At 35.5% G+C, this 27,283-nt stretch overlaps 3 protein-coding genes across 6 annotated transcripts; all 3 read left to right on the top strand.

Moving 5' to 3' along the window:
* Positions 1-484: 484 nt before the first annotated feature.
* Positions 485-4,056, top strand: LOC123315164 (alanine aminotransferase 1-like). 3 transcript variants are annotated; one of them, XM_044900754.1, is made up of 2 exons: positions 485-603; positions 3,737-4,056. In XM_044900754.1, exons 1-2 carry the CDS (start codon positions 592-594, stop codon positions 4,049-4,051), a joined length of 327 nt encoding a protein of 108 aa, XP_044756689.1. In that variant the 5' UTR covers positions 485-591; the 3' UTR covers positions 4,052-4,056. The 3 variants fall into 3 exon arrangements, with proteins under 3 accessions (XP_044756689.1, XP_044756687.1, XP_044756688.1); XM_044900752.1 differs by lacking the exon at positions 485-603 and adding an exon at positions 627-1,028; XM_044900753.1 differs by lacking the exon at positions 485-603 and adding an exon at positions 3,467-3,680.
* A 110-nt stretch (positions 4,057-4,166) lies between these two features.
* Positions 4,167-11,546, top strand: LOC123315029 (alanine aminotransferase 2-like). Its single transcript, XM_044900562.1, has 4 exons — positions 4,167-4,353; positions 4,416-4,622; positions 4,953-5,237; positions 10,938-11,546. The coding sequence occupies exons 1-4, from the start codon at positions 4,174-4,176 to the stop codon at positions 11,268-11,270; spliced, it is 1,005 nt and encodes a 334-aa protein (XP_044756497.1). The 5' UTR covers positions 4,167-4,173; the 3' UTR covers positions 11,271-11,546.
* A 2,796-nt stretch (positions 11,547-14,342) lies between these two features.
* Positions 14,343-26,738, top strand: LOC123315557 (alanine aminotransferase 2-like). Of its 2 annotated transcripts, none has more exons than XM_044901299.1 (6): positions 14,343-14,522; positions 16,662-16,971; positions 18,496-18,686; positions 19,403-19,609; positions 25,622-25,906; positions 26,313-26,738. In XM_044901299.1, exons 1-6 carry the CDS (start codon positions 14,427-14,429, stop codon positions 26,655-26,657), a joined length of 1,434 nt encoding a protein of 477 aa, XP_044757234.1. In that variant the 5' UTR covers positions 14,343-14,426; the 3' UTR covers positions 26,658-26,738. The 2 variants fall into 2 exon arrangements, with proteins under 2 accessions (XP_044757234.1, XP_044757235.1); XM_044901300.1 differs by lacking the exon at positions 14,343-14,522 and adding an exon at positions 16,510-16,557.
* Positions 26,739-27,283: the final 545 nt, after the last annotated feature.

Consider the following 27,283-nt stretch of genomic DNA (forward strand, 5'->3'; position numbering starts at 1 on the left):
GGGTAGATATTGACCATGAATTCGGTCTCATTTGTCTTGGTCAAATGACAGCATTTATTGTAATTTTAATAAACATGGTAAATATAGGTAACAGTGATAAAAAATAATGAATAAATAAAAAATACATATGTTTGTATTCAGGCTCTACAAATAAATCCTACAATAATTTGTAACATTGATACTTAATGGAAGACCTTCAAATTGAGGTGTCACATGACATTAAAAAATTATGACGTCATCACGGCTATAACAATGACGTAATATCTTTCGCATGAATGTACCTAATCTGAAATATTAATCTATATCCCGATTAGAAAATGTATAGTGTTATGTATATAAAATTAAAGGAAACTAGTTCAGATTTCAGAATGTAATGACACAATAGCTAACATCAACGAATAGAGTTCCTATCCATGACCATTCTAAATCAATACTAGATAATAATATACCCTAGATCTAGATCAACAATAATGAAGGTTGACTTGTGATGGTTCATTGATATCGTGCTAAGGGAACTTATTAAGAGGTCAATGGCCCAAATAAACTCAGCTGTGTTTGTCAGAATGGTTCCAGAAGAAAAAGCCGAATAGAATGACGAGGAAAGTGAGTTATCGTTCGAGTGGTGCTCAAATCGAGTAGGTATATAGAGTAGAGTGATTTGTTTTGAACGATTTCGAAATTTGGTGGATCTAATGATTATTCCAACCATAATTAAATAACTGGTTACTGTGCTATCTTATCAGTCAGTTCACTCCAGACATTTCATACCGACTGTTTCTGATGTTGTGACACTGTTTCAGTATCAATTTCGAAAAGAAATGGCCCTTTCGAAAAGCCATCGTTTTATTCTTCCATCATTCAATTGTTTTAGAAAAGAGCAAGTGATAGTGAGGTTTCTACATATAAAAGTTCAGTGTTGTAAATGTCTTACCCCAGAAACAGTTAATCCGAATTATAAAGGACTCGAATATGCTATAACCGGGCCAATACTACAGAAAGCAGTTGAACTTGAGAGGGAGATTCAACAGGTAAAGAAACGGAAAATGAAGAGGAATTAAATACAATAAATGGAATTTAATTGCTTCTGTTGTGATTGCCTTAAGTACTGGTTTCAAAAATCCGTCTAGATGTCTTATGATTAGGTGTATCAGTGACAAAATGTTGAAATATTTAAAACATTTCTACTCATTTTAATGGAAAAGTATAAAAAATCTTTCAAATAAAGTTTTCAAATGAACAATCGTGAAATTAACAAAAACAAATAAAACTTTTATTTTATATCCAGGAAATATTTAAAGAAATTAACTTAAAAATTCGATTGATAAAAAACATATAACCGAAAAAGGGTCAGCAGGAGCGGATCAAGGATTCGAGTTTGGGGGGTGGGGGGGACAAACCCCCTCAATTCTCCCAACCCAAAACCTCTGTTCTTATCTAAAAAAAAACACTTTTTTTCTACTTGAAAAAGATTATACGATTTTCACAAAATGAGTTTCTAAACCACAACACGTGTTTCACTATCACAATAGCATCTTCAGGTGGGTGAGGGTAAACTTTTTTCTAATGCAGACGTCTTTACGCTTTTTCTTTATTCTCAAGTTCCCTGTCTATAACCCTAAAATATTAAACAAAATAGTAATATTTGGAAACGGCTCACAGATTCGAGTCTTGATGTACCATTCAGGTACTGACGTAAATTTTCGGAAATAAGTGACAAAAATCATATGAAAATTTGGTGCGAGCGATGTGCTTGGGGGCCCAAATATAAATAGAAATAAATATTATGTGTACATATAAATAAGAACAATTAGAAATAAAACCTTGTATAGCATCATTTTGGTGGATTTTTCTCGAATATCTTTGAATGAAATGAATATATTAAATAAATAAATATTATATTATATCAAATCTAACACTATCGTATTCCTTATCTTCAATAATATAAATAAATTATCCATATTATTATATTATATAATTTTTAAATATTAATAAAATAAATATATTAAAATTATATTGTATACCCTACAAGATCAATTGGTTCACAAAAGATGTAGGAACACCCTCCCTCCTCTTGTAGTGCAACCCTCCCAGCAGAAGAGAAAGAGAAAGCTAAAAAAAATTGAAAATCAACGTTTGCGGACCTGTGTTCATCTGAACTTTTTGCCATGAAATCACTTAGGGAGTATACCCTTAAAATTATTGTATGAAATTTTTAAACTCCCTGTATATTTATGTGCCTAGAAATTTTCGGAATCACTGCGGTTATTCTCAAGAAATTCAGCTATGTATTCGCATTCGATTTCCGGAAAAAATCACTTAGTTTTTCGAACTGTATCAAAGCAAATAATAAAAATTATCACAATTTTATTCCATTGCTTATAAGGTTTATTTTCGGAATTAGAAAATTTGATCATGTATCCCATAAGTTAGTTGAGTAGGGTTGGCTTCCTATGAGACTTCGTTTTAACTTTCATGCGCTTTGTACATTCCATAAAATAATTGTGAATAAAAAACCACCGTATCTCTTCAATAGGTTGCAGTACAGAACTGATGTCCACAATGTTAACATTAGACATAGAGGCTTACTTACATGCCCTCACCATCGAACCTCAACCTTTCAGAGAAGTTTCAGATACAACATCTATAAATTGTATAATGAGATTCCTTACGACTTTAAACAACTTAAAGATAGTAGATTCAAGAATAAAATCAGAGAATACTTGCTCAGTGGTTCGGTATAACACTTTTCAGTCTCCGAGAAGGCAAGAAAATGAATAATATTTTTTTTTCTGTTTTATTTTTTGCTCTATTATTGTTCTTGTGTTTATTATTATTATTTGGGATGGATTGCACACATAATTTTTTATTAATGTAAAAACAAGGGTTAAGTGGTAGAACACCTTTGGGTGAACTTCCCCTTGAGATTTCTGTAAAAGAAATAAAGGCCTTATTTATTTATTTATTTATTTATTTATTTCATGAATAAGTATCAAATTTATAAATGTAACGAGAAATTTCTGTTATTTGATACTTCTCTACCTATTAATGTTAATTTCCCCAAGAATCTATGATTCCGGCGCCTATGGATATCGATTCTTATATATTATTGTTCGCTATTACCCCTAATAGCAAAACCGCAAAAAACACAATATCTGATTATATCTGAATTTGATGTTCTGCAGCATTGATGTACCTAGTCTTTTCGATTGATTATATTATTATAATACTTTTAGACTCTTTTAGTTCTCCTTTCGAAAACCTCCTTGTGAATGAATGAAGATTATATTATTTGATATTAGGTTATTAAAAACACCATGCCGTAAAAATTAAATGAATATAATTCATTCATTCAAAATTTCATATCATTGAAATTAGTATTTCTGTTCTTTTTTTTCAATTTCAAATTATTTCAATATTTTACCGAATCAAATTGCAATTGTTGAAAAGCAGTGATTTAAGCCATTATGCATCATACTTAGTGCGTTTCACTGAACTCACTTTTGTTTATTTATGATTTTTTCTGTCTTTGCTCGAGAGTAACACGCATGAGATTAATGATATTGAAGATTTAAGTTTTGCCAACAGTTGTTATTATCTTCATTCCAGCGTAAATAATTCTGTTTTATCATTTTATTCCCTCAATGTCTAATTTCCACATTAATTTACTGAGGAAAATGAGAGTGAGGATTTATTTCGATAACTTTGCAAGATTTTCTGAAAGTACTACTCATTTCAGGGTAAAAAGAAAAAGTTTCAAAATGTGATGCGTCTCAATATAGGAGATGCCCAATCCCTTGGTCAATCACCCATAACATTCCTTCGACAAGTACTTACTTTAGTAGCATGTCCAAATTTGATGACCGATAAAAGATTCCCAGATGATGTTAAATTGCGAGCTAAAAATATTTTGGACAAATGCCCTGGTGGATCGGCTGGTTCATATTCTGATGCTTGTGGAATGGAAGTAATAAGAAGACAAATTGCGAAGTATATAGAAAAAAGGGATAATGTATCCAGCCACTGGAGAAATTGTATGATGGGTCAAGGTTAGTGAATAAATGGTAATGATAAATTTATAAAGTTATAGGTTATAAACCTTGAAATGGGGCTCAACAATTCAAAATGAGAAATACGGATTTTGTATCTACATTTGAACTTTTAGGAGCTGCTGACATGGCTAAAAAAATTTTGAGTATTCTCAAATTCAACAAAGACGGATTAGAGACAGGTATTTTAAATCCAGTACCGGAGTATCCGTTCTATTCCTCTACAATAGCTGAATTAGGATTGAAAAGAATAGATTACTACATAGACGAAGATGATCACTGGAAAATAAATGTTAATGAATTGCAGGTGAACTCAAATTCTAACTGTTCTAATCTGTTCGTATCATGTTTATTGTTTTGTATTTTCAGAGAGCTCTTAATGAAGCTAAGCCCAAATGTAACCCTAGAGCTATTGTTGTGATTAATCCAGGAAACCCAACTAGTCATATTTTAACTAGAGAAAATATGGAAGAAATAGTCAAATTTGCTTGGAAAGAGAATCTCATAATTATAGCAGATGAAGTTTATCAGAACAATGTTCTTAAGGATGATTGTAGCTTCGTTTCCTTCAAAAGAGTGAGTATTCAATCAACTATTGTATTATTATTCCTAATAATGTGGGAATATCAAAGTTACCATAATTTTTTGACGAGGGCTTTCTCTTCTCGATTCTTTGTTAATATTAGTAGTTGCAAATACCTATTCGAAATTTCCTAGTCTTTTAGCCTTGGTCACTTGAGGTTCCGCTCAAAAATTTGGTATTTGAATTGAGTGCAACTCAATGTCTTGAGCTTCGAAAATATAAGTTCATCTCAATCAGTTTTTAAACATTCGTAAAAAATAATATTATTTTATTTCATTTGGTCTATTTTCCCTTCACATCCAAAATTTCTTTTTGCATTTCAGGTACTGAATGACATGGGTAAACCCTATAGTGATATAGAGCTTGTAAGTCTTATGTCAATTTCCAAAGGAATTTACGCAGAGAGTGGCAGCAAATGTGGCTATGCTGAAATAATCAATCTGGATCCTGATATACCGCCAATGTTTGTCAAGTCCTTGAGTGCCTCGTTATGTCCATCTGTTTTAGCGCAAACTACAGTATACTGCTTGGTTAACCCACCAAACCCTAATGAACCAAGCCACGAGCAATTCGAGCATGAGAAGAAAACGATCATGGGCGGATTAAGGGTAGGTGTGATGTGTGAACAGAGCTTTAAAGATTAACATTTCGTTCAGCGTAATATGCACTGGTGTTTTGAATAGTTCTTCAAATTGACGAAGATTTGTCTAAATACGCCTAGCGCAATTGGAGTCGAAACGTCGGGTGAAATACATTACATTACAGACCACTGCTAAGAAATTTCAAATAATATTTTGCCAGAAAAGCTTTCATCCTTAAATATCTGGGCTTGTCGGAAAATTCAATTGGATGTCAATATATCATAATTGTTGCAATTAGGAGAACAAAATAATTTCTTCAAGTTAATTTTTTAGCTACAGAGCAACGATATCTAGAGCATACTATGATAATAAGGTCCACGTTTTATACCTACATATATGTTTTTATTTACTGAAAGAAAACATGAATCCGTTCATGAGGGGGCAGTTATTTTTAGTTAATTACTAGCGTAAACCTGCGGCTAAAGTGAATATAATATAATCAGTGAATTCAAGAAAATATATCAGCAGAGAATCAACAAACCTACGAAAAATTAATGGAGAAAAGATATCGAGAAGTAAAAATAATCATTAATCAACAATGAAAAATTAACAAGCACGTAACGAAAACCCTCACGACGAAGAAAACTAAAAAGCCGAAAAAACATTTCCTCCATTCAGCTACAGCCTACAACGTTATCACGATTCTTTTCCAAATCGAAATGATCATATGATCATAATATCGATCGTGTCCCTTTCAACCTCGCATCAAAGTATAACCGTCACGTGACACTGTCATCCTGATGGGTTGATTTTATTTCTTGCCTAAATTTGTATAGTCCATTCAAGAATGATTGACATCCTAGTAGGTCTTGAAAGTCCAGGCGCAGCTTAATATCTGGTCACAAAAGATCTTTAAAACTTTCTGTACTTTCAATCACAGAACTGGAATATATCAATATAACCTAGAAAAGTATAATATATGAAACTAAGAAATATTCAGATTTGCAGCATATTAATCAGCATTCAAAATTGACACAATTGTGTTTTCAATTTATACGATGAAATTAAGAGCATAAACAGCTGTACAAAATTGAAATAACAGTCGGTAAGTGCATAGATTCACATATAATAGGTCTATAGATCAACGTTTATTCACAATACCAGCATGAATTCCGCGACACAAAATCTCAACTTATGGGCTATTACCAACTTAAATTCGATTCTCCATAGCCACCCGAGATGTCAATCATTCTTGAATGGACTATATTAATGTTATGATGGAACATTATTTCGGATTCGAATGGTTATCGTGGGTTATCCTCAAGAGTTAGGTATATGTCATGGCGGAACTTTTTATAGAACTTTCCGAGCTCTGCAAAATTGTACATTTCTGCCTATCTCTGAGGATCGGTCTATGCAGCGTTACTTAGAACTAATACCTAAGAAAGGTACTAATCAAATAAGCAGATGACGATCACGTGAATGCCATCTGCCAATTATGGTGAGTTTATGCTGAGTTACTTAGAACTAATAGCTGAGAAAGTGACCAATCTAATTAGTAGATGAAGTACACGCACGTTTTGCAATCTGCTCATTCAAGGGGTCCTTTTCTTAGGTATTAGTCCTCGGCATAAACTCATCATTAGATTGTTCCTTTCTTTGCTCTTGGTTCTTATTAACGCTGCATGAACCGACCCTTTTTGTTTACTCAGCCTCGGCTATATAAGAGCCTGAAATCAGCGTTTTCATTCACGACTTCTTTATGAAAAAAATCGATAATTTTCGTCAGTTTTCTAATATATAGGAATTTATTTACATGAAAACCTACTCGAATAAATTTTCTACACAATAGTGAAATTCCCATAAAAATCGAATATTCGGTTCCAGAGTTATGTTAAGACCCTCTTCAAATGGAACACAATTTTGTAGTGAATTAAAAATGTTAAAATTGGTTATCAAGGGTTATCCTCGGAAATTGGATAGGTGACAAAGCGGACCTTTTTACAGAACTTTTATACTCTACAAAACTGTGAAGGTACTTGTTCATCTTCCTCTATCCCTCACACTTTTCCCAGCGTCGGCCATAAAAGCCTAAAATCAACGGCTTCATTCGTGACTAAAGCCGTTTTGTAACAGCCGAGAATTCTCTACCAAATTTTGGTAAGAAAACGACAGAGATTATTTTGTATGCAACCGAACAGCCGAGAATTCTTTAGAGAATTTACTCGAGAATTCATGCGCCGTGAATTCTTTATCGTTACATACGCACTTTCGGTACAATTCACTGTTCAGTTGCATACAAACTAATCTCTGCCGTTTTCTTGCCAAAATTTGGTAGATAATTCTCCAGAGAATTCACTCGAGAATTCATGCACTGTGAATTCTTTATCGTTACATACGCACTTTCGGAAGAATTCACTTTTCAGTTGCATTCAAAATAATCTCTGCCGTTTAAGAAAACGGCAAAATTTGGTAGAGAATTCTCCAGAGAATTCTCGGCTGTTACAAACGGGCTTTATTTATGAAAAATCGATATTTTCCGTCATCCCTTCATTGTATAGGAATGAACTTCACAGGAAAACCTACTTCAATAAATTCTGTACGCTATACAGAAATTCCCATCAAAATCGGATACCTGGTTCCGGAGTTATGTAAAGACAAACAAACAAAAAAAAAATCAAACTTACGAACTCTCACATAATACATCATTTTTATTATTTGTAAGGTTTTATTACGTTCACTTGTGTAACAAGATGCCCCGAATGCATTTTCCGAAGAAGCTGGTGTTTATATTCTGTCATGAGTATGACCATCCCAATTAACGAATTCACGCGATAAAGGGTCAATGGAAATGCTATCGTCGAAATCAAGTTGAATTTTAAAATAATTACACTGATCGACAAAATTATGGCTTTGTTCTCCCACCTAAGGAAAATATATATATATTTTTAATCTTTGTAGCCAAGGTATAAACGCACGATAAATAAAAAGTGGAAGTTAGCTCTTGTTGTTTTTTAATAATTATATTCATGATTTTTAACAAAAACAATGCATTATAATATTTGCAATGGTGTAAAAGATTCCGATCGCTTAGATCTTTTGTCTTTTCTGCTGTAGGACGACTCCAGTATTTCTCTAACGATGGACCAATAATAATCAGCAAGCATAGAGGGTTCCCCTTTGCCTTGGTTACGTTTGACGCGATGTCTTGATGGAATCGCTCTCCATGCTCGTCACTTACGGCTCCCATATTTTGTGGAAAGACATTAATATGTGATTGCAAAAAGTGTATTTTTAAGCCCGTTTGCAACAGCCGAGAATTCTCTAGAGAATTTGCTCGAAAATTCATGCGTCGTGAATTATATACCGTTCATTCATTCATTCATTCATTGCTGTATCCCGTTACCGGGAATGAATCTACAAAAAGAAGAAGAAGAAAAAAAAAAAAAGAAAAAAAAAAATTCGAACAGACTTATTATATTATTATTATTATAAGTAATTTCTTAGTGCTAGTTGCGACTGTGTGCCCTCCTGTGACTAAAGAGACCCAACCGTGACCTGCAGATCCTTCCACACTCAGGGCATGGATAGTCACCAACCAGATCTGGCCGCCGCTGTATCCTTCTCGATTCTCCATTATATCTGTTTACCAAAGACCTATACTGTGACCTGTCTAACGCTAGTTGTTCCCAGTTATGGTTGGCATTAACTGATTTTAGGGATTGATGTAGTGTATCCTTAAACCGCTTATACTGGCCTCCTGGTTTCCGGGATCCCTCAGTGAGTTCGCCGTATAGAGCTACCTTGGGGAGTCTTGTGTCTTGCATCCTCAGAATGTGGCCGCTCCATCTGAGTCGGGCCCTCGTTACTTGAGTCTCAACTGTTGTACAACTCGCGCGCTGCAAGACTTCTGCATTCGAAACTTTGTGGAACCATCTGATGTGCATTATCTGTCTTAGATGACGTTGCTGCGTCTGTTCAAGCTGTTTAATATGTCGCCTGTAGGGAGTCCAGCTTTCGCTTCCGTAAAGAAGCGTTGGGAGGACCACTGCTCTGTAAACAGCTGTCTTGGTCTTCAGATTGAGGTCGTGATTTTGAAACACTCTGTCCTTCAGCTTCCAGAATGCCCGTGATGCCGAATTGATACGGTTGTGTATTTCCGTGTCAAGGTTAGCCCTAGTATTTATGAAGCTTCCCAAGTATTTGAACTGCTCGACCTGTTCTAGAGTTTCATTGTCCAGGCTGATATCTGTTTGAAGGCTTTCTGGCGGACTCACCAGGATTTTGGTCTTATCAATATTGAGTCTAAGGCCTAAAGCTTCGTATATATGTTTATAGGTGTCCATCATTATCTGTAGATCCTCTGAGCTGCTAGCGATGAGTGAACAGTCGTCTGCATATTGAAGTTCCGTGATAAACTTGGTACGGGTTTTTGCTCTGAGGCGCTTCAGGTTAAACAGGCCTCCATCAAATCTGAATCTTATCCCAACACCTCTTACCGTTGCATACGCACTTTCGGTAGAATTCTCTGTTCAGTTGCATACAAAATAATCTCTGCCGTTTTCTTGCGAGAATTTTGTAGAGAATCCTCCAGAGAATTCTCGGCTGTTGCAAACGGGCTTCAAGGTCATGTTGCATCCCATTTTTTGATGAGCCTGTAACATCGTTTTGACGATATATACATATTGCGGAGATTTGTGATTGCCAAGAAAATTTTTGGTCACTTCTACAAAGGACAACCAGGCTTCTTTTTCAAAGTCATTCAATGCTGTCAGAAACTTAACTTGTTTCAATAGTTTGTTTATTTTATAAAGTATCGTAGGGTACAGAAGTGCGAACATGGACAATTCACGCATGTCTTTTATTTTGATAACGGGAGCTAAACAAACGTAAGTACTATTATTTCTGTAATAAGGTGAGGGATACCTAACAAAAAAAATATAAATCTCTTAGGTGGGAGAACCCTTGTTGAATAGTGTTATTTATGCATGGTTTGGGTATAGCCATTATTTTCTCTCTGAATATAGTTAGAGTTAATAAGTAAACTTCCTTACTCCTAAGCTCTGCATTCAGCAGGACTGTGAAGCCATGTCAATATTGCGGGATGGTACAACGTAAATAATGATCGCAATAAAAATCTCACAGAAGCCCTCTGAAGGTACCTACCGCGGTATCGATTTTGAAGGATTTTATGGGTTTTAATTTATGGAGTTTTTGGGTAAGCCAACTGTGCACTTGACTAACTGGTGATGATCGTTTCGGACAATCCCTTCTGTACTGTACTGTATTTTATTGCCGTTGACTGAAGTTCGGATAATCGGCGTTCTATTGCAATATTAATAATAAAACCTTCATTGAACAACATTTCACCCTGAACTCAAAAATAATGCAACACAAATCAGCTCGGAAAAAATTTTTGAAACATCAGATGCATAGGAAAGAGCGCTTGTCAAATGGGCTGAACTGAACAACTTGAAGTACCTACTTGGACGGCCAATGTTGGTGGGGAGGACGGTGGACACTCAGTGAACTCCAAAAGAACTGTTAGAGTTCACTGGACACTGTACAATTGTGTTTAGACCACCTTATATCGATTTAGTTGACTAATTGATAATAATCAAAATCTGTGATACTTTAGACTGGTCGATTAGCTTTTAAACGCTGTCTTCATTATGCATTATATCATATTCGACAGAAACTTATTTAACTTTGTTCCATCTTCCGCAGATGAGTGCTTCTATCGTAGAAGAAGCGGTACATTCTCTAGAAGGAATGAGCTGCAACCCATTAGAAGGTTCAATTTTCTTCTACCCACGTATCAGATTACCACAGAATGCAGTGAAAGAGGCAGCCAAGAAATCATTATCACCTGATGAATTTTACGCCCTGGAGTTATTGGAAGAAACAGGTATTTGTGTCGTCCCAGGCACTGGATTTAGGCAAAAACCAGGCACTTACCACATACGTATGACCCTCATCTCGAATCCAGACCAAGTTCACAAAATAATGGAGCGAATTAAGAAATTTCATTTTAAATTTATGGCGAATTTTTCTAGGTAATAGATTCTATTTTAATTGTCAGTTCATCGAATTCATCAGAAGAATATTGGTACCACTGACCAAAAATAATTTTGTTGCTGATATCAATGAGTTTGAGTGAATAAAAGTTATGTATTTTTTCCAAAATGAATATTCACTACCTCATAAAACGAACTATGAATTGATCAGAGTAAACTAGATACCATTACTGATTTTTTAGAAGTTACATTATCCCGTATTTCGTAAAATAATTTGTTGTACAAATTTCTTTCTCAATAAAGACTCAGAAGAAATATATACTTGTATTTTTATTATGCTCTAAAGCTTCAGAAAACTCGATGTTTGCTAAAAAGCTGAAAATCAGATATTCCTTAGAGTTGTTGCCATAAATTGAAATTTATTAATAAACTTGTTAAGGTTTTCACTCCCAATCTCTGAAACAAAATCAATTAAAAATTAAATCGATGATTTGCTCCTGCGTAAATTCTTGCACAAATTTGTCAGGAGCAAAATAACTAGAAAAAATTGTTGCCTGACAATGAACTGAAAATAAATAACGTTTATGTTCGAATGCATCATAAACACTATATTTATGAATTCGTTTAGTGTCCATAATTGACTACTTTATTGGACACCACTTTATTGGACTCCACTTTATTGGACTCAACTGTCACTATCATTCTGTCAAATAAATATACTAGATGCAAACAACACTTTATTCAAGGAAGAAGAATTAAACTTCGACCTAAAAACAAAATTATGAATTACTATTCTAAGCATTAGTGTGGTAGTGGACATTGAAAACACATTTATTGTTATTATAAAAATGCATGCCTGAGGAAGTCAAGCTCGAAGTGGAAGCACAGTTTCCGATCTGCAATACTCTTGATGCAACTTCTTCCTGGCCCAATATTCGGGTAGCAACACTTATTTTAGTACTTTCCGATTCATCTCTGTAGTCCATAGCGAAGAACTTTTGTGAGCTTTCAGTTCACTATTGAAGTAAGCCAGAATATTATCTTCTGTCGATTTTACAATTTTCTTCGTTTTACACCACTGGTTATAAGCCGCATACATATTTTCATAAGCACTTTTAGATTTAGTGGGTAAGAGAGATTCTTTGCCCCTTACGGCTAAATTTTCTACGTTTCCTTCTCCAGCACTATCCATTTTTTGGATTATTATGACGTTTGTCACAGAATTAAGGAAGTAAACAACTGTGTTTACTGAGGTTGCTAAGGTCGCTGGTTACTAAGGTAAGAAAATCAAAAGCACACTTAATGTTTTTCAGTAATAAGCCATTTCAGAAAATAAAATTTCTGCATTGCAGTGGAACATAAAGCTTTGTATGCAACTCGTACATAATTAGGCTTTATGGACTTGCCCAAGTTATTGGCCTTTTGGACTCGTCCATAAAGACCTAATTTATGTACTTGTTACATAAATAGCTATTATTGTGGCTTTTGTTTGACATTAATTGTCAATATATAGAAACAGAGACTACAGAAGCAAATCATCGGTTCCATTTTTAATTGATTTTGTTTCAGAGATTGGGAGTGAAAACCCTAAAAAGTTTATTAAGAAATGCAGAATCCCCCAGAATAAATTTCAATCGATATCTGAAATTTATTAGCACGGTACTCTCTTACTTTAGCTTTGCGGCTTTCACACTCCTCTCCAGAGGAAGATTCACTTATCCCAGTTATCTCATATATCAAAAGGATTAAGCTCTGTTGGAGCCCTTTCCAGGTTTTCGTTTCGGGCTCGTAGTGGTGGTCAGGTTCGGACCGCTCCTCGGCTCCTTGCTGTCGGTTGGATTCCTGATCCACCCGCACTTCCTGTCGAAGCAGACTTCGCATTTCCCATGTACTTGCATACAGTTCTCGCCGTTCTTAGCCTAGCAGTAATGCCTTCTGATTCACTTTCTTTGGTATCAGGCCTGTAGATGAAATGACAATAGAGATGGTCTTGATCTCTTTTAACTTCCACTGTCTCCTGGTTTGATCCTCTCTAGATCTCTGTATTTTGAAATTTTTTCGGTGTGCCTATTCAGAAGATTGTTATTACATATTTGAAATCGCCACGTCGATGAATAGTGCTCATCCATATTCAGCAATACGAGGTCAGGTCTGTTGTGAGTTATTTTCCGGTCTGTGAGAACCGTGCGATCCCAGCAGAGCTTTAGATGTTCATTTTCCAATACAGCATCCGGATGGATGTGTCGCACAACCATAACGACAGCGTCGACAGCAGCTATCGTCCTTCACTAAGGCATCCTTGGCGATATGAACCTCATCAATTCTTTTAAATTTTCGTCTTTATATGTTTGCCTGTTTGTCGAGGGTGTGACTTTTCAGATGGGGTGCGAGAAATGAGAATAATTCAACTAGTTCATGTTACCAGAACGTGCAAATTTTCACTGATTGAAAAAATAATCAAGAGGAATACTACACACAATACATAAAAAAGACAATAAAGAATTTCGATTTCGAAGATTCGTTTTGCTGGTTTTACAGCTCTTTTTCATTTGATTATTTTTTGTTTGAAAATACTTGAATTGGATGAGGTATAGGTGCAAAGCCTAATTTATGTTTTTCCGGAGAAATGTGGCAAATAATAATTTTCGTTTTTTTTTTCCGAATGTAACATGATTGGCTTGAAAACCATATATCAATAGGAGGTCTGCAGCAGGAGAAAAATGTCATTGGAATTTGAATGGGGTGTTGGGAAGAGGACTTTCTTAGGAAACTCCATTTTCAACTCCACTTCACTGCCATCCTGCAAAATTCAGTAAAGTAAAAAAAAAATTTCTTCTTAAACGCACAATCTGAGACTTTTCATATTCAAATTTTTTTTGAACTCTTTGTTTAGCAATGATAATTTTTGATCATCCCGAATAGAGAAAAAGCTCAAATAACTTTGAAAAATCCTACTGATTGAGATGAGTCGAAAGAGAACCCACAACATTACCGTTTATACTTTAGGGGTTTTACTAATTTCGAGTCCGCTACTGATACTTATTTTGTATTATTAAGAAGCAGATTATTTACTACATCGATTAAAATCCTATCTTATCTGCTTCTCGGCTTATGGACTTCGAAAGAAAGTTTATTAGTATTCTAGAAGGTACCTGCGGCTAATATTGAAAAGCACAGTGTTTTTATCAAGTATGCTTTCATGGTAACTCTGCAAATCAGAAGTGAAGATCGCGAGAACGAATCCGGTAGTTCAATTCGAAGATTATCTGCAGGAATTGAAGAAGACATTGACCAGGTAAATAGTCTCAACAGAACAGAAGTCAATTGAAATTTCCTATGTATCGAATATGTTAAAGAGTGATCTCTATCAAGACGAGATGGTGATGATGAAAGTTGTAATTACCTCAACTTCATACTTAATCAATAATGTGCGTCATGAAATTTATCATAGGAAGAATAAACAACTAATTTCTTGGTTTGATTTTTTTCGTGCTGAATTTCTTGTACACTTAAAATTTTTCTTCTGAGAAGTAGATATAACTTTTTTCCATTCCATGATGAACTTTTATTATTTCAACTCCAGTTTGAAATGATACCTGCATAATATTATAGTATCAATATTTTCGAATATCTGATAAGGTACATCCTTACATACTTTGTCGTAAAACAATATACGTAGAAGCATTTCATATTTGAAGAGAATCTATAACTACAATGTTTTTCCAGATAAGATCTTGCCCTGATAAAAAAAACATAAATAGTTTTATCGCTACCCATCTATGATTCTGAATAATAAAACAATCCTACAACCTGCAAACATAATTTTTTTTATTAGGTGAAATATATAGATGAGTATTTAAATACGTTTCTTCTTTCATTTTCATAGTGATTATAGAAGTTCAACAGGTCAAACTAACTTAACTATAACTTTTGTTATAGTGCTCATGATGAGGAGGAAATAAAATTCTAATAAAATTGTTGAAAGCTCAAGTTAAGGGAAAACACAAAACTGGGAAAAGAAAATAAATAGTTTCTTTTAATTTATAAGCCGAATTTCGAGGAATTACAAATTCCATTGCAGTAATGAAATTACTTTACTGGAATTACGGCAGGCAATACTTCAATCGAAATTCTCTATCAGGGTGGGAGTTGTGTTGCGCTGATGCGGTCAAATATAAAGACCGAAACCACGATCAGCATCTACTCTACTTCGATGATATGGACTTTTTGTAGACGTTCTGAATGATTCTGTTAGGGTACTACCTCAGGCTTATGATTCAGATCGTAACAGCAGAGACAGCAGAGTTTGTCTCTGGTAACAGGAGGTATTGCTACCCCATCCCATGATCCCATTACCAGCGAACAAGAGTAGCTATTTCCAAACATAAGAATATACAGACTGAAAATGCTTCATTTTCTTTGAAATTTCTGGATTTGTTCCTTGATCCGGTGATAACTTGGATTCTGCAAGTTGGCCACTTGGCGGAAATTTTGGTTAAGAACACTTTACTGTTGCGAAATCTGGTACAGCAGAGCCCCTCCATAAGAATTCTTAGGAGTACTATGGAGTCACGCCTGCGTTATTGTGATCTGCTTTGGGGGGGATATTCGTTTAAAAAAAGGGTTTTCAAGTTACAGAAAAGAGCTATTAGAATAATGGATAATATTGTCTACACGAATTATTGTAAAGAAACTTTTATCAAGCTCGGAATACCCACTTTTACCTGTCTTTTTGTATACGAGTGTTTGTTCATATTAATAAACAAAAATTTCATGAAAAAAAGTGACTACAATATAATGAAAAAACCAGATTTGAGACCTTTATATAAGAGACTACAAATATGTCATTTCTGTAGTTTCATTCACAGAACTGAAATATAGAAATATAACCTAGAAAGGTATTTGAAAATAAGAAATATTCGAATTCAGAGCATATTAATCAGCATTCAAAATTGATAAAATTATATTTCCAATTTGTTTCAATGAATTAAGGACATAAACAGCAGTAAAAATTCAAATTATCTTCAGTCTGTGCATAGATTCACATATAATAGGTCTATGGATCATTGTTTATTCTCAATACCAACCTGAATTCAGCAACACAAAATCCCAACTTATGAGCTATTACCAACTTAAATTCGATTCTCCATGGCCACCCGAGATGTCAATATTGTCAATCATTCTTGAATGGACTATATATTGATATCACCATTGCAGTCTGTGGATATTTTTAGGGCACGATAGATCTTAAGGTGGTAGTCCAAAGCAACCCTATTTGAAATCTAAAAATGCTTTTCTCATATCCCTGAAATTGGGTTATTCCTGCTCATGTAAATAAATGAAATAAATACCTCAAGAAAAACCTAATGAAGAATAATATTTGATACAGTAGGAATCAATTCAATTTCTGTTATATTCTTTATTACTATTCCAGGAATACGATAAACCGTTTGAAAATATGCTTCGTCTGAATATGGGAGACGCCCAATCCGTTGGCCAACCACCAATAAATTTTTTGCGCCAAGTGATGACGTTGGTAGCATATCCTGAGCTGATACATAAAGGAATATTTCCAGAGGATGCAAATATACGGGCCGAAAATATTCTGAAAAATTGCGCAGGAGGATCAGTTGGTTCGTATTCTGAAGTTTGTGGAATAAAAATTATAAGAAGGCAGATAGCAAAGTTTATAGAAGAAATAGATGGTGTGGAGAGCCAGTGGGAAAATTGTTATATCGGGCAAGGTTCGTTCAAATTCTATCTTGATGAATGCGATACTATTCGAACAGATTAAGCGGGCTGCGGACTACGAGCGATAATATAATATATATTATAGCTCTATCATGAGATATAATATCATATTATATTAAGCGTGCAGCAGATTAGGATATAAAAATTTTATATTCAGTACTATTTCAGTAGGCATAGTGATTGCAATTTCGTGGCGCGGGGGTTTAGACGTAAGGTGGGGGGTGGGATATATTCTGAAATATCGCTCGAATACGAAAAGCATATCTCTGCAGATACTTAATATATCGCCCGGATATAGATATATATTATAGCATTAATGCGCGGTGTTACATGTTATTTCTTTTGAAGCGATTTTTATGTAATATGTGAGATATAATATATATTATATTATCGCTCGTAGTCCGCAGCCCGCTTTATATATGAATATGTCCCATATTTCCTCCAATTCAGTACGCTGGCCTGCCTATTGCAGGAAACATGCGTGTATGATTTGAGAAGGTGGGAGCACGTTCAGTTCACGACAGAAATGCAGCGGTAAAATAATGAAGGAGGCAATGAATATAATAATAAGAATTAATTCAGATGCATGCCATCCGCTGATATGAATATCAACAAGTGTTAGGATCTGAATTGAACTAGCCAATTTACCATCGTCAGGACACTAAATGGAGAACGTTCCACCGAAGAAGAGCAGATGCTCACAATGGTTTCGGTCTTCGTTCTCATTTGACCTCGTTAGAGCAACACAGCTCCTTCTTCGATGGAAAAACTATTATTCAGTAGGATTTGAGCGCCATCCAGTATGAAAGGACAGATCGAAACCCAGACGAAGGCAATGACATATGTTCCATATTTCCTCCAATTCAGTACGCTGACCTGGTTATTGCAGACACCATGCGTGTATGAATTCAGAAGGTGGGAGCATGTTCAGTTCACGGCAGAAATGATACCAGGGGTAAAATAATGAAGAAGGATCACGCAAGGGCGAATGGAGGCAATGAATACAATAATAAGAATTAATTCTTATGCATCTGCTCTTTTTCCGTGGAACCTTCTCCATTTAGTTCTGACGCTGGTAAATTGGGTAGTTCAATTCAGATCGTTGTTGATATTTATATCGGCGGGTGGTATGCATATGAATTAATTCTTATCATTGTATTCATAACTGTTAAGGCGTGATCATTCCTTCATTGTTAATGATAATCCATAATTGATAATCCAGATATATATGGAATAGTAACTTAGAGTCATGCGAAGTTTTAATCACTTCGAAGAGTAATGAGGGAGAGAGGACACGTAAAGTTATATGAAGGTGTTCTCCTTTTAGAGGACAATTAGCCTGTACACAAATTGCATACTCTCATGTTTCGCAAACACTGCTATTATTCGCTTGATCAAGATCCGTTTTTCAATAGTAAAACAGTTTAACCTGTAAAAAATCAGGTGATGAAGCAGTGAAAACCAACATAGGTACTGCTAAAAGAGATAAGCTATAAATCCTGTTTTAATACTTTCAGGAGCTGGAGATATGATGAAAATATTTTTAGCTGTAATCAAATTTAATGAAAACGGACTTAAGGCAGGTGTTTTGACTCCAGTTCCGGGATGCACTTCTTATTCGATGATAATAGAAGGACTAGACTTGCAAAAAATTGATTACTACCTAGATGAAGATAACGAGTGGAGTATTAACATAAACGAACTGCAGGTAAGTACTTCGAACAAAAGACTTGAAATGGAAAGGCAAATTAGATTATTTTGAGAGGAAGTATGTTTTTTCATCTTTTTGTTACCAAACAGCAGTGAAATAGTTAAATAGTGGAATAACTGGAATTTTTGAAGACCCTTGGGTTGATTGAAAAGTTGAAGATGGGGCACTTTCAGCCTAATCTTTTCGCAGTTTTTGATATTATAACATCGGTTAATGTTAATGTTAATGAACTCGCAAGAGGAGACCCTTGTCTATAATGGCACAGCAACATAAAGTTACCAGGAATAATGATGATACACAAATCCAACATCTAACATCTCAGTTTCTTGGTTATATATCTTCCCTGTTTCGCATGAATCATTTTGAAGGTGCATTTCTGAACTCTCTGCACTCCAGCTCTCCAGTGTGAATTAATTGATCGAAGCTTCATCCAATTTTTGAGCTGATATGTGAAGGCGAGACTGAATATTCAGATATTCAACCTGTATTTTCCTGTTTGAAGCCACAGCATTTTGACAATCTATATTTGGTTAGTCGAGAGATCAAAAATGAGAAAGATATATTTGAACAAAGTATCATGAAGTATCTTTCTTATGACTTATTGCCAATTTCATCTATTCATGTGGACCACAATTGAATACCTCCAAAAGAGTTGTTCAATTTTTTAATAAGTACTGTGAATATAAAAAATGTTTTCAGGAAAAATGTTTCAGAGAGCTGTTGATGATGCGAAAACTGTATGCAATCCAAGAGCGATAGTTTTAATAAATCCAGGAAATCCTACTGGTCATATCCTAACTGTAGAAAACATGGAAGCAATTGTCAATTTCGCTTTTAAAGAGAACCTCATCATTATTGCGGATGAAGTTTATAGGACCAATATATTGAAAGCGAATTGTAATTTTATTCCATTCCGAAGGGTGAGTATGATCAAACTGAGGATCAAACACTTTCTATAAACGGCAATTTCACGTTTTTTAAACTGTCCTCTTCATTATAGGGATAGTTTGGTTCAGCGGTCTCAGCCCTTTTGATGGCAATTTGAAAAGAGACGGCAATCTAAAAACTTCACTGAGCGGCAAAATTTTTTGACATTTTTAGTTAACGAGAATATCTGAATAAAACTGAGAAAATGTGAGGGGTGATTCTGTGGTGAAACTTAATGTGGGTATTTGGTATAAAAATGTTTGAAAAACTTTCCCCCGGAAAAGTTACAAGTTACAGAATACTAACAAAAAAATTGTTTTTCTTTTTTATTTTCCCTGTATATCAAGCTAAAGACACTAAACTTGGTAAATATCATTTGTTAATTAAATTACACGTGTTGGAATTTTTTCAACCTTGAAATATGCAAAGAAAGGGTTGAAATAGTAAACCTCAACAAAATGAGGCGAGCTACTGGTAGAACGACAGCAATGGGTTAGCGATCACCTGGTTTAGGTCATTCCCCTGAAACTTTACTAACAGGCTTATTTCCCAGAAAAATCACTGCAGAGCTGAAAGTGATAGATACATATTTTGAAAGCGCAATTCCTCTATTGATAGATTTTGGAATTTCATTGACCTCAGTGCAAAACCGTTCGGTCTTGACAAATTTTTAAGGGAACCGATCTTTTTCGGAAAAATTTCGAAGGTAAACTTTCGACAATCGTACCAGAAAGATCATGGTGAGACTAAATATGATATACAGTCCCTGGCCATATTATTAGACGCATTGATTCGATGCAAAATCTCAATATTGAATTATTAAATTGAATGTATATGTTACATATACTTCATCTGTGAATTGTTTTCACATATAATATATCATATTCAATAAAAAATATTGATTTATTGATGATTAAACATGAAATTCTAATATTTTGCTGAGCCACCTTGTGTAGCTATGAGAGCTCCATACTATCAATGCAGAATTGTTCGGTTTGCAGCATTCGTGGATGATGATTGCTTCTTCTTCTTCTTCTTCCTTCTATCGTTTAGGCGATTCGCCTGTTTCCTTTCGTCGATTCTCCGCCTATACTGTCAAATTGTCGCTCCATCGTTTTCGAGGACGTCCTAAACTCCTGCGACCTAGTGGAGATTTGTCGCGTGCAATTCGGACCATTCTACTCTTGTCCATTCTACCGATGTGCGCGTTCCATTCCCTTTTTCGGCCTAGTACCCACTGATTAACATTTTCCACTCTGCAAGTTTTTCTTATGTCCTCACTTCTCTCCCTATCCAGCAGTGTTTTTCCAGCTATCCTGCGAAGTACTCTCATTTCGGTGGTCTCCAGTAGTTGTCTAGTCCTCGCTGTGTCAGGTCGAGTTTCAGCGGTGTATGTCATAGTTGGTCTTACTACTGCCTTGTATATTCTGGATTTTGTTTGTATGGTTATGTTTTTATTTCGCCATACTGTGTCATTCAAACATCCCGCTACTCTTGTTGCCCTCGTAGTTTGCTCCCTCACCTCCTCTTCAACATCACCACAGCCAGAGATGTCTATTCCCAAGTACTTGAACTTCATTTCTTGTTGGATAACTTTGCCTTCAACTTCCAGTTTGCACCTCAGTGGAGTTTTTGATGTTGTCATACACTTCGTTTTCTGGGTTGATATTATCATATTGAAGGATTTGGCAATACAGTTGAATCGATGTAATAACCGCTGCAGGTCGTTTTCACTCTCTGCCACCAGTACAGCGTCGTCGGCATAGCACAGAATTGCTATTTCACGATTGCCCATTCTGTAACCCTTCAGTGCACGTACACTCCTTATCACCTCGTCCATAATAATGTTAAAAAGGAGAGGGCTCAGCGAATCCCCCTGTCTAATGCCACGGCCCACAGCTATTGGCTCAGTCAAGACCCCGTTTATTTTCGCCTGAATCCAATTTTCCTCATACACGTTCTGGATGGTTTTAATGAGGTTATGCGGTATCTGCCTATTGTAAAGTAGGTGTAAAACGTCTTTCAGTTGCACACGATCGAACGCTTTTTCCAAATCAACAAAGCACATGTATGCTGGCCTGTTGTATTCTATCGATTTTTCCCCTTATCTGTCTTAAAACAAACACCGCATCCGTGCATGACCTGCCCGATCTGAATCCCTGCTGTTCGTCGGCTAGGGATGTCAAGTTGTCAATTTTGTTTGCAATAACCTTAGTGGTAAGTTTTAGTGTGGTGCTTAGAAGATTTATACCTCTGTAGTTTGAGGGCACTTTCTTATCTCCCTTTTTAAACATCAGGATTGTGTTGCTTGTTCGCCATTCATCAGGAATTCTATGATGGTAAATGATTTTTTGAATGAGTGATGTTAACTGCTGTACAAGATATTGACCGCCGTATTTGAGTAATTCGTTAGGAATGCCATCCTGTCCTGGGCTTTTCCTGTTCTTTAGTTTTCGGAGAGCTGTAATTATATCCGCGGTCTCAATTTGTATGTTGTCGTTCATTACAATTTCTGGTATATTTGGTGCAACCTCAGTTTCGTCCGGCCTATACAATTCGGTTAGATATTCAACCCAGGTTTCTCGTCTTATCTGATTCGTTTCGACCAGATCATTGATTTCTTTCCTTTGAGTTCTAATAAAGCGCCAAATTTGTTTCCGAAGTCCGTAAAAATCATCCTCCAAGCGCCTTGAGAAACTGTCCCAATGCTCAGTTTTTATTTTTCTAACTAGTGCTGTGGTTTCGTTTCGGATTCGTCTATACCTCTCGTATGATTCTGATGTTCTCAATGTTCTATAGGTTAGATATGCTTTTTTCTTTTCCTTGCATTTTTCCTTGATCTCTGGGCGAAACCATGGGGTCCTATCCGTTCTGGAGTTCTTATTTCGTTTTACAGTTCGGGTGCCTAGAGCTTCATGAGCGGCCTCTTTAATGTTGTTCTTCAGTTTCTTCCAGGAAGCGTTTATGTCATCCTCTTCATTTATTGGGTTCTTGAGAATTTTTCCCTTCAGTCTATCTTCATATAATTTCCTAACTGATAAGTCCCATAGTGCTTCGATGTTTATTTTTGTTTCTTCATTTGCTTCTACTAGGTTCTTTTCAGGGTTGAGTTTTATTTTGATCTTTGCAAGCAACAGACTGTGTTCGCTGCCTACATCGCACAGTGGAGTAAAGTTATTATCTAGCCGGCCAAAAATCAGTTTCCAAAAATGCATCAGAAATGGGAAAATTGCACCGAGTGGTCGATTAGAATAGTGGGTGATTCGAATCAATGGCGTAAATCGTTTTTCCCTGATCATCAATTAGCGAAAAAATTTGTTTGAACTTGTCGGTTGCATTACATTAGTTTTTTAACGCATCAAAAATATCTCTTTCAATGCATAGTTCAGTGCTTCCTGTCTTACCTCTCAAACTTTTATAAGACCATCTCATTATGGATTATGAGAGACCAGGTATGCATCTATGTAATAGCGTTATGTTATTCATTAAAATAGAGGATGCAGCAATAAAAAAATTAATATATGGTTCTCTTTATTTTATGCTTCTTGTTATTGTGAATTTCAACATTCGATGAGACATTTGTTATACTTCCTGATGACTCCCGATAACTATTTTAACATGATTGGTTGTTCAAGTTATGTAGTAGATAGATTTTCAATCAATAGCCGCCAATAACCGCCACTTTGGAAAATATTGATTTTTCTTCTTCAGCTAATCTAAAGGAGGAATCAAGGAATTTCAAAATGAGGTCGGAAAATAGATTCTATATATGGAGCTATTTTCATTAGTCAAGGACAAAATGTCATTTTAGGACCATCTGGAGTGACCACCATTATGAAACAAAACCTCTTCAACCTTAGGGATAGCCAGCAGTTGACCAGTTTCGACAAGAATTTGGAATTTTTGGAAAATTGTCTAGTAAATCGAGATAATTATTCCGAAGAGCAGCAGAAGAATATTAAACATTATGTGAAACATTTCAGTCTTTATCGAATTAATTTTGCTCGAAAATTTTCAAGAGAATCTTGTAACATCGATATCTTACTTCCAATCCGCTTCTCATCTGGCATGAGGCCAATACCGAAGAAAAAAAGCAAGCCATTTTTGGTAAAATCATCCAATCAAATAACTCCTCAGAGTCTTCACTATTCGGACAGTTATGCAGGTTGTGAATAATCAGACGACTAAGAAGAAATAAATCAATTTCACATCAGGTGAATGATTGAGTTTGCCATTTTCTTATTATAAATCGTAAATAAATTAAAATTGAGGTGAATTATCGTATCTATTATCTCACTCATTGTTTATTATTCGCAAGATTGATACCAGAGGTCCTAGATTTTTTATGATATTTTTTTCGTAATCAACAGACTTGAACCAACAGAAAATGGTTTTTAAATATTTTTGGCCGACTAGACTTGTCATTTACCCCTCTGTGCATCGGCGGAATTTAGAGTTCTGACGTCTAGGACTTGAAGTGGGTGAATGCATCTGTTAGTGACAACGTAATCAATTGTAGATCTATGGCCCCTGGTGTTGCAGAATGTGAATTTATATTGCTCTTTGTGGTCAAAATATGTGTTGTTGATTCGCAGCTCGTTAAAAGTGCATAGATCGATCATCAGTTCACCATTATTATTCAATACGGTTTCATTGAATTTTTGCTTAATTCCAGGCAGTACTTCATTACCGATGCGGGCGTTGAAATCTCCAAGTATTACCATCTGTTGGTCACCTGGTAGTGACTGAATTGTATTTTGAAGTTGATCATAAAAAATTTCTCTTTCTTCTCTGGGCTTGTTATCCTCAGGTGCGTAAATCGACAATATATTCAGTGTTTTACTCTTCGCCTCCATCTTAATAACCAAGATTCGCGAGGACACGTAATTGCATTCCTTTACATTGTTCTGGTACTTCACGGAAACTGCGATTGCTACTCCTTCCTTCGCCCTTGTCTGCTTCTCTACTCCGCTGTAAATCACCAGATAGTCGCTATATTGTACTTGACCTTTACCCTTCTTCTTGGTCTCTTGTAAGGCACATATATCGATATCATTATCTTTCAATTCCTTCAGAGTTTCTTGATCCTTGTTGTTGAATGATTTTATATTCCAGGTGGCAAAGCGCATCATATATCTCTTTTTCCAAATCGTTTTCCTTTTTCTTGCATGGGTCGTCATCCGTGAATCAGTCCAATTCCGAGGCAGAGTATCGGTTCTGTGAGCCGCAATAGTTTTTTACGCCGGGTAGGGAGCTAACCTGACCCGACAACCTTCCTCCTTTTTCCGGGCTTAGGACCGGCAACATGACCATCAAGTTAATCCACCCGGTGATCATGCAGGCGGATTATCGAAATAACGTCCGAACCTGCAGAATGCAAGACGTCCACTGGAAGACATAGTACTGATTCATACTTAAGTACTAATACTACAACATCAAAAATAAATGCCAAATAGAACAATTTAATGAGAGTCGTAGATGAAACTAACATTCTGTGGAAATGAAATTCAAATATTCTGCTTTTCCCTCGAGCAATACCAGTAAATATAAAAAAAATCCTCAGTGCGTCTAATAAACTGGCCAGGGACTGTATATATTCTGAAAAAACAACTCTTTCGAAATTTCATCGACTTCAGTGCAACCGTTTGGTCGTGATGAATTTTTTAGGAGCCTAGCTATCTTTTTCTGAATTTTTCAAAGATCAACTTCCGACACGCGTTTCTCCCAGAAATATTTCGTGGGGCTAAATGTGAAATTTTTAATTTTTTACTTAGAAACCAGAAAAGTGAAACAATTCTCGATGTTTCTACTTATATGTGGAAAAAGCATGTTAATTGTCTTGAGTTTTTCAACGCTGAGTATTCTAAAGTAAGAATCAGTAATATATATGTAATATACTTTGTTCGCGCAATTTCACACATGAGGAAATGCAATACCTACTTACTAAAAATAGTTCTCAAAACTTAGATTTCGAACTATAATTTGATTATATTTATATGTTAAAGATATTGAAGGAAATGGACAAGCCCTATAGCAAAATGGAACTAGTAACTCTCATGTCTATGTCTGACGGAATTTATGCAGAGAATGGTAGCAGATGTGGCTTTTGCGAAATTATAAATCTTGATCCTGAAATCCCACCTATGATTTATAGATTACTGAGTATTTCGCCACCAGCATGTAACATAGCCCAAGCAGCCCTATATTGCCTAGTGAATCCACCTAAACCTGATGAACCAAGTTACGAGGAATATCATAATGAAATTTTTCGCATCACAGATGGTTTCAAGGTAGGTAAGGTAATAAAAAAAAGACCGATCCCGTTGATTCCGGCTCATCAGCCAGAATATAGTTCTTTCCTGTTCAAAATTCATTCAGCATTCAAAAAACTGTCTGCAGAAATCAGATGAATCGTGAGGAATTCAGCTGCGTATAACTCCAAAACCGTTTTGTCCATCAATAAATTTCATTGGTTTATTTGGCTTTAACTCGCTCTGAAAATTCTGTTCCTCTTTTCTTCGGAAGTAAAAATGTTTTTGCTGGACAGATTGCTGGTCAGAATAGAACAGGAACTACTCAAGCAGTTTTTGAAAACATTTTCGGCTTACGATTCGAATATAGAGGGTGATTCACTGATGATGACAAAAATAAGAAAATATGATTAAAGGAAGCATACTGAAATACTATTTTTAACAGGCAAGTGCTTCGCTGGTGGAGAAAACAATAAAAAATTTGGAAGGAATAAAATGTAACCCGTTGGAAGGTGGAATTTTCTTTTATCCACGTTTGAGTTTACCAGAAAATGCAGTGGAGAAAGCCAAGCAGTTGGGTTTGTTGCCAGACGAATTTTACGTTTCGCAATTACTACAAGATACAGGAATTTGTGTGGTACCAGGTTACGAACTAGGACAAAAACAAGGGACTTATCATATGCGTATGACACTGATTTCTGACCCAGAAAGAGAGCGAATTATTATGCAGAGGTTCAAGACGTTCCATATGGAGTTTATGAAGAAATATACAGGTTTCGTGAAAACGTGACAAGATCCTTAATATGAATGTCGGCAAATATCGTCAAACTCAGAGAATTATATTAATATTCTCATTAGAATGATTGATAGAGGATTGGCGAATCCAAAAATCTAGACGCCCTCTGCCGACTGAATTACGAAACTACTTTGTCAGTACTGCAAAGTCAAAACAAGTTTTGTTCCTCATGTTTTTTCTTATCTCACGTTGTCCAACAAAGTATTATAATTATTATTTGGAGAAGTTAGATTGGGATTATTGTCTGGGTTTCTGAATAGAAATATTGATACCGAAAAAATATTGGAAAAGGTATTTATACCAGTGCTTTCAACTGGCATGAGTTAGGTTAAACGATTTTTCTTTGCGAGAGTTTTCTGCTAAATTCAATTGACGAAATACAATTTCATAATTTTCATACTTCCAAATGAATGCTTTTTCTCATCTGTAGAACTTGTTCCATGAGCCGAATCATATTTATGTCTCTTTGGAATTCAGTATGGGGAATACCTCTATATCATAACATGGAATTGAAATACTTTAAATAGAAACTTCACAAACTCAGTATATGCTAGCTCAACATTATTAGCTAGGTTTAATTCAAGAAAGAATCTGTGAAATAATAGGATTTTGTGTCTAGG

This window comes from Coccinella septempunctata, chromosome 6, assembly GCF_907165205.1.
Source record: "Coccinella septempunctata chromosome 6, icCocSept1.1, whole genome shotgun sequence".
In the NCBI taxonomy this organism is placed as follows: Eukaryota; Metazoa; Arthropoda; class Insecta; order Coleoptera; family Coccinellidae; genus Coccinella; species Coccinella septempunctata.

Excerpts from the sequence above, each read along its gene's own strand:
- LOC123315164 (XM_044900752.1), top strand. The coding sequence starts at position 819 with ATGGCCCTTTCGAAAAGCCATCGTTTTATTCTTCCATCATTCAATTGT. Across the intron at positions 1,029-3,736 it reads TTGAGAGGGAGATTCAACAG|GGTAAAAAGAAAAAGTTTCA; the intron begins GTAAAGAAACGG and ends TACTCATTTCAG.
- LOC123315029 (XM_044900562.1), top strand. The coding sequence starts at position 4,174 with ATGGCTAAAAAAATTTTGAGTATTCTCAAATTCAACAAAGACGGATTA. Across the intron at positions 4,354-4,415 it reads TAAATGTTAATGAATTGCAG|AGAGCTCTTAATGAAGCTAA; the intron begins GTGAACTCAAAT and ends TTGTATTTTCAG. Across the intron at positions 5,238-10,937 it reads CGATCATGGGCGGATTAAGG|ATGAGTGCTTCTATCGTAGA; the intron begins GTAGGTGTGATG and ends CATCTTCCGCAG.
- LOC123315557 (XM_044901299.1), top strand. The coding sequence starts at position 14,427 with ATGGTAACTCTGCAAATCAGAAGTGAAGATCGCGAGAACGAATCCGGT. Across the intron at positions 14,523-16,661 it reads TTGAAGAAGACATTGACCAG|GAATACGATAAACCGTTTGA; the intron begins GTAAATAGTCTC and ends TTACTATTCCAG. Across the intron at positions 25,907-26,312 it reads GCATCACAGATGGTTTCAAG|GCAAGTGCTTCGCTGGTGGA; the intron begins GTAGGTAAGGTA and ends TATTTTTAACAG.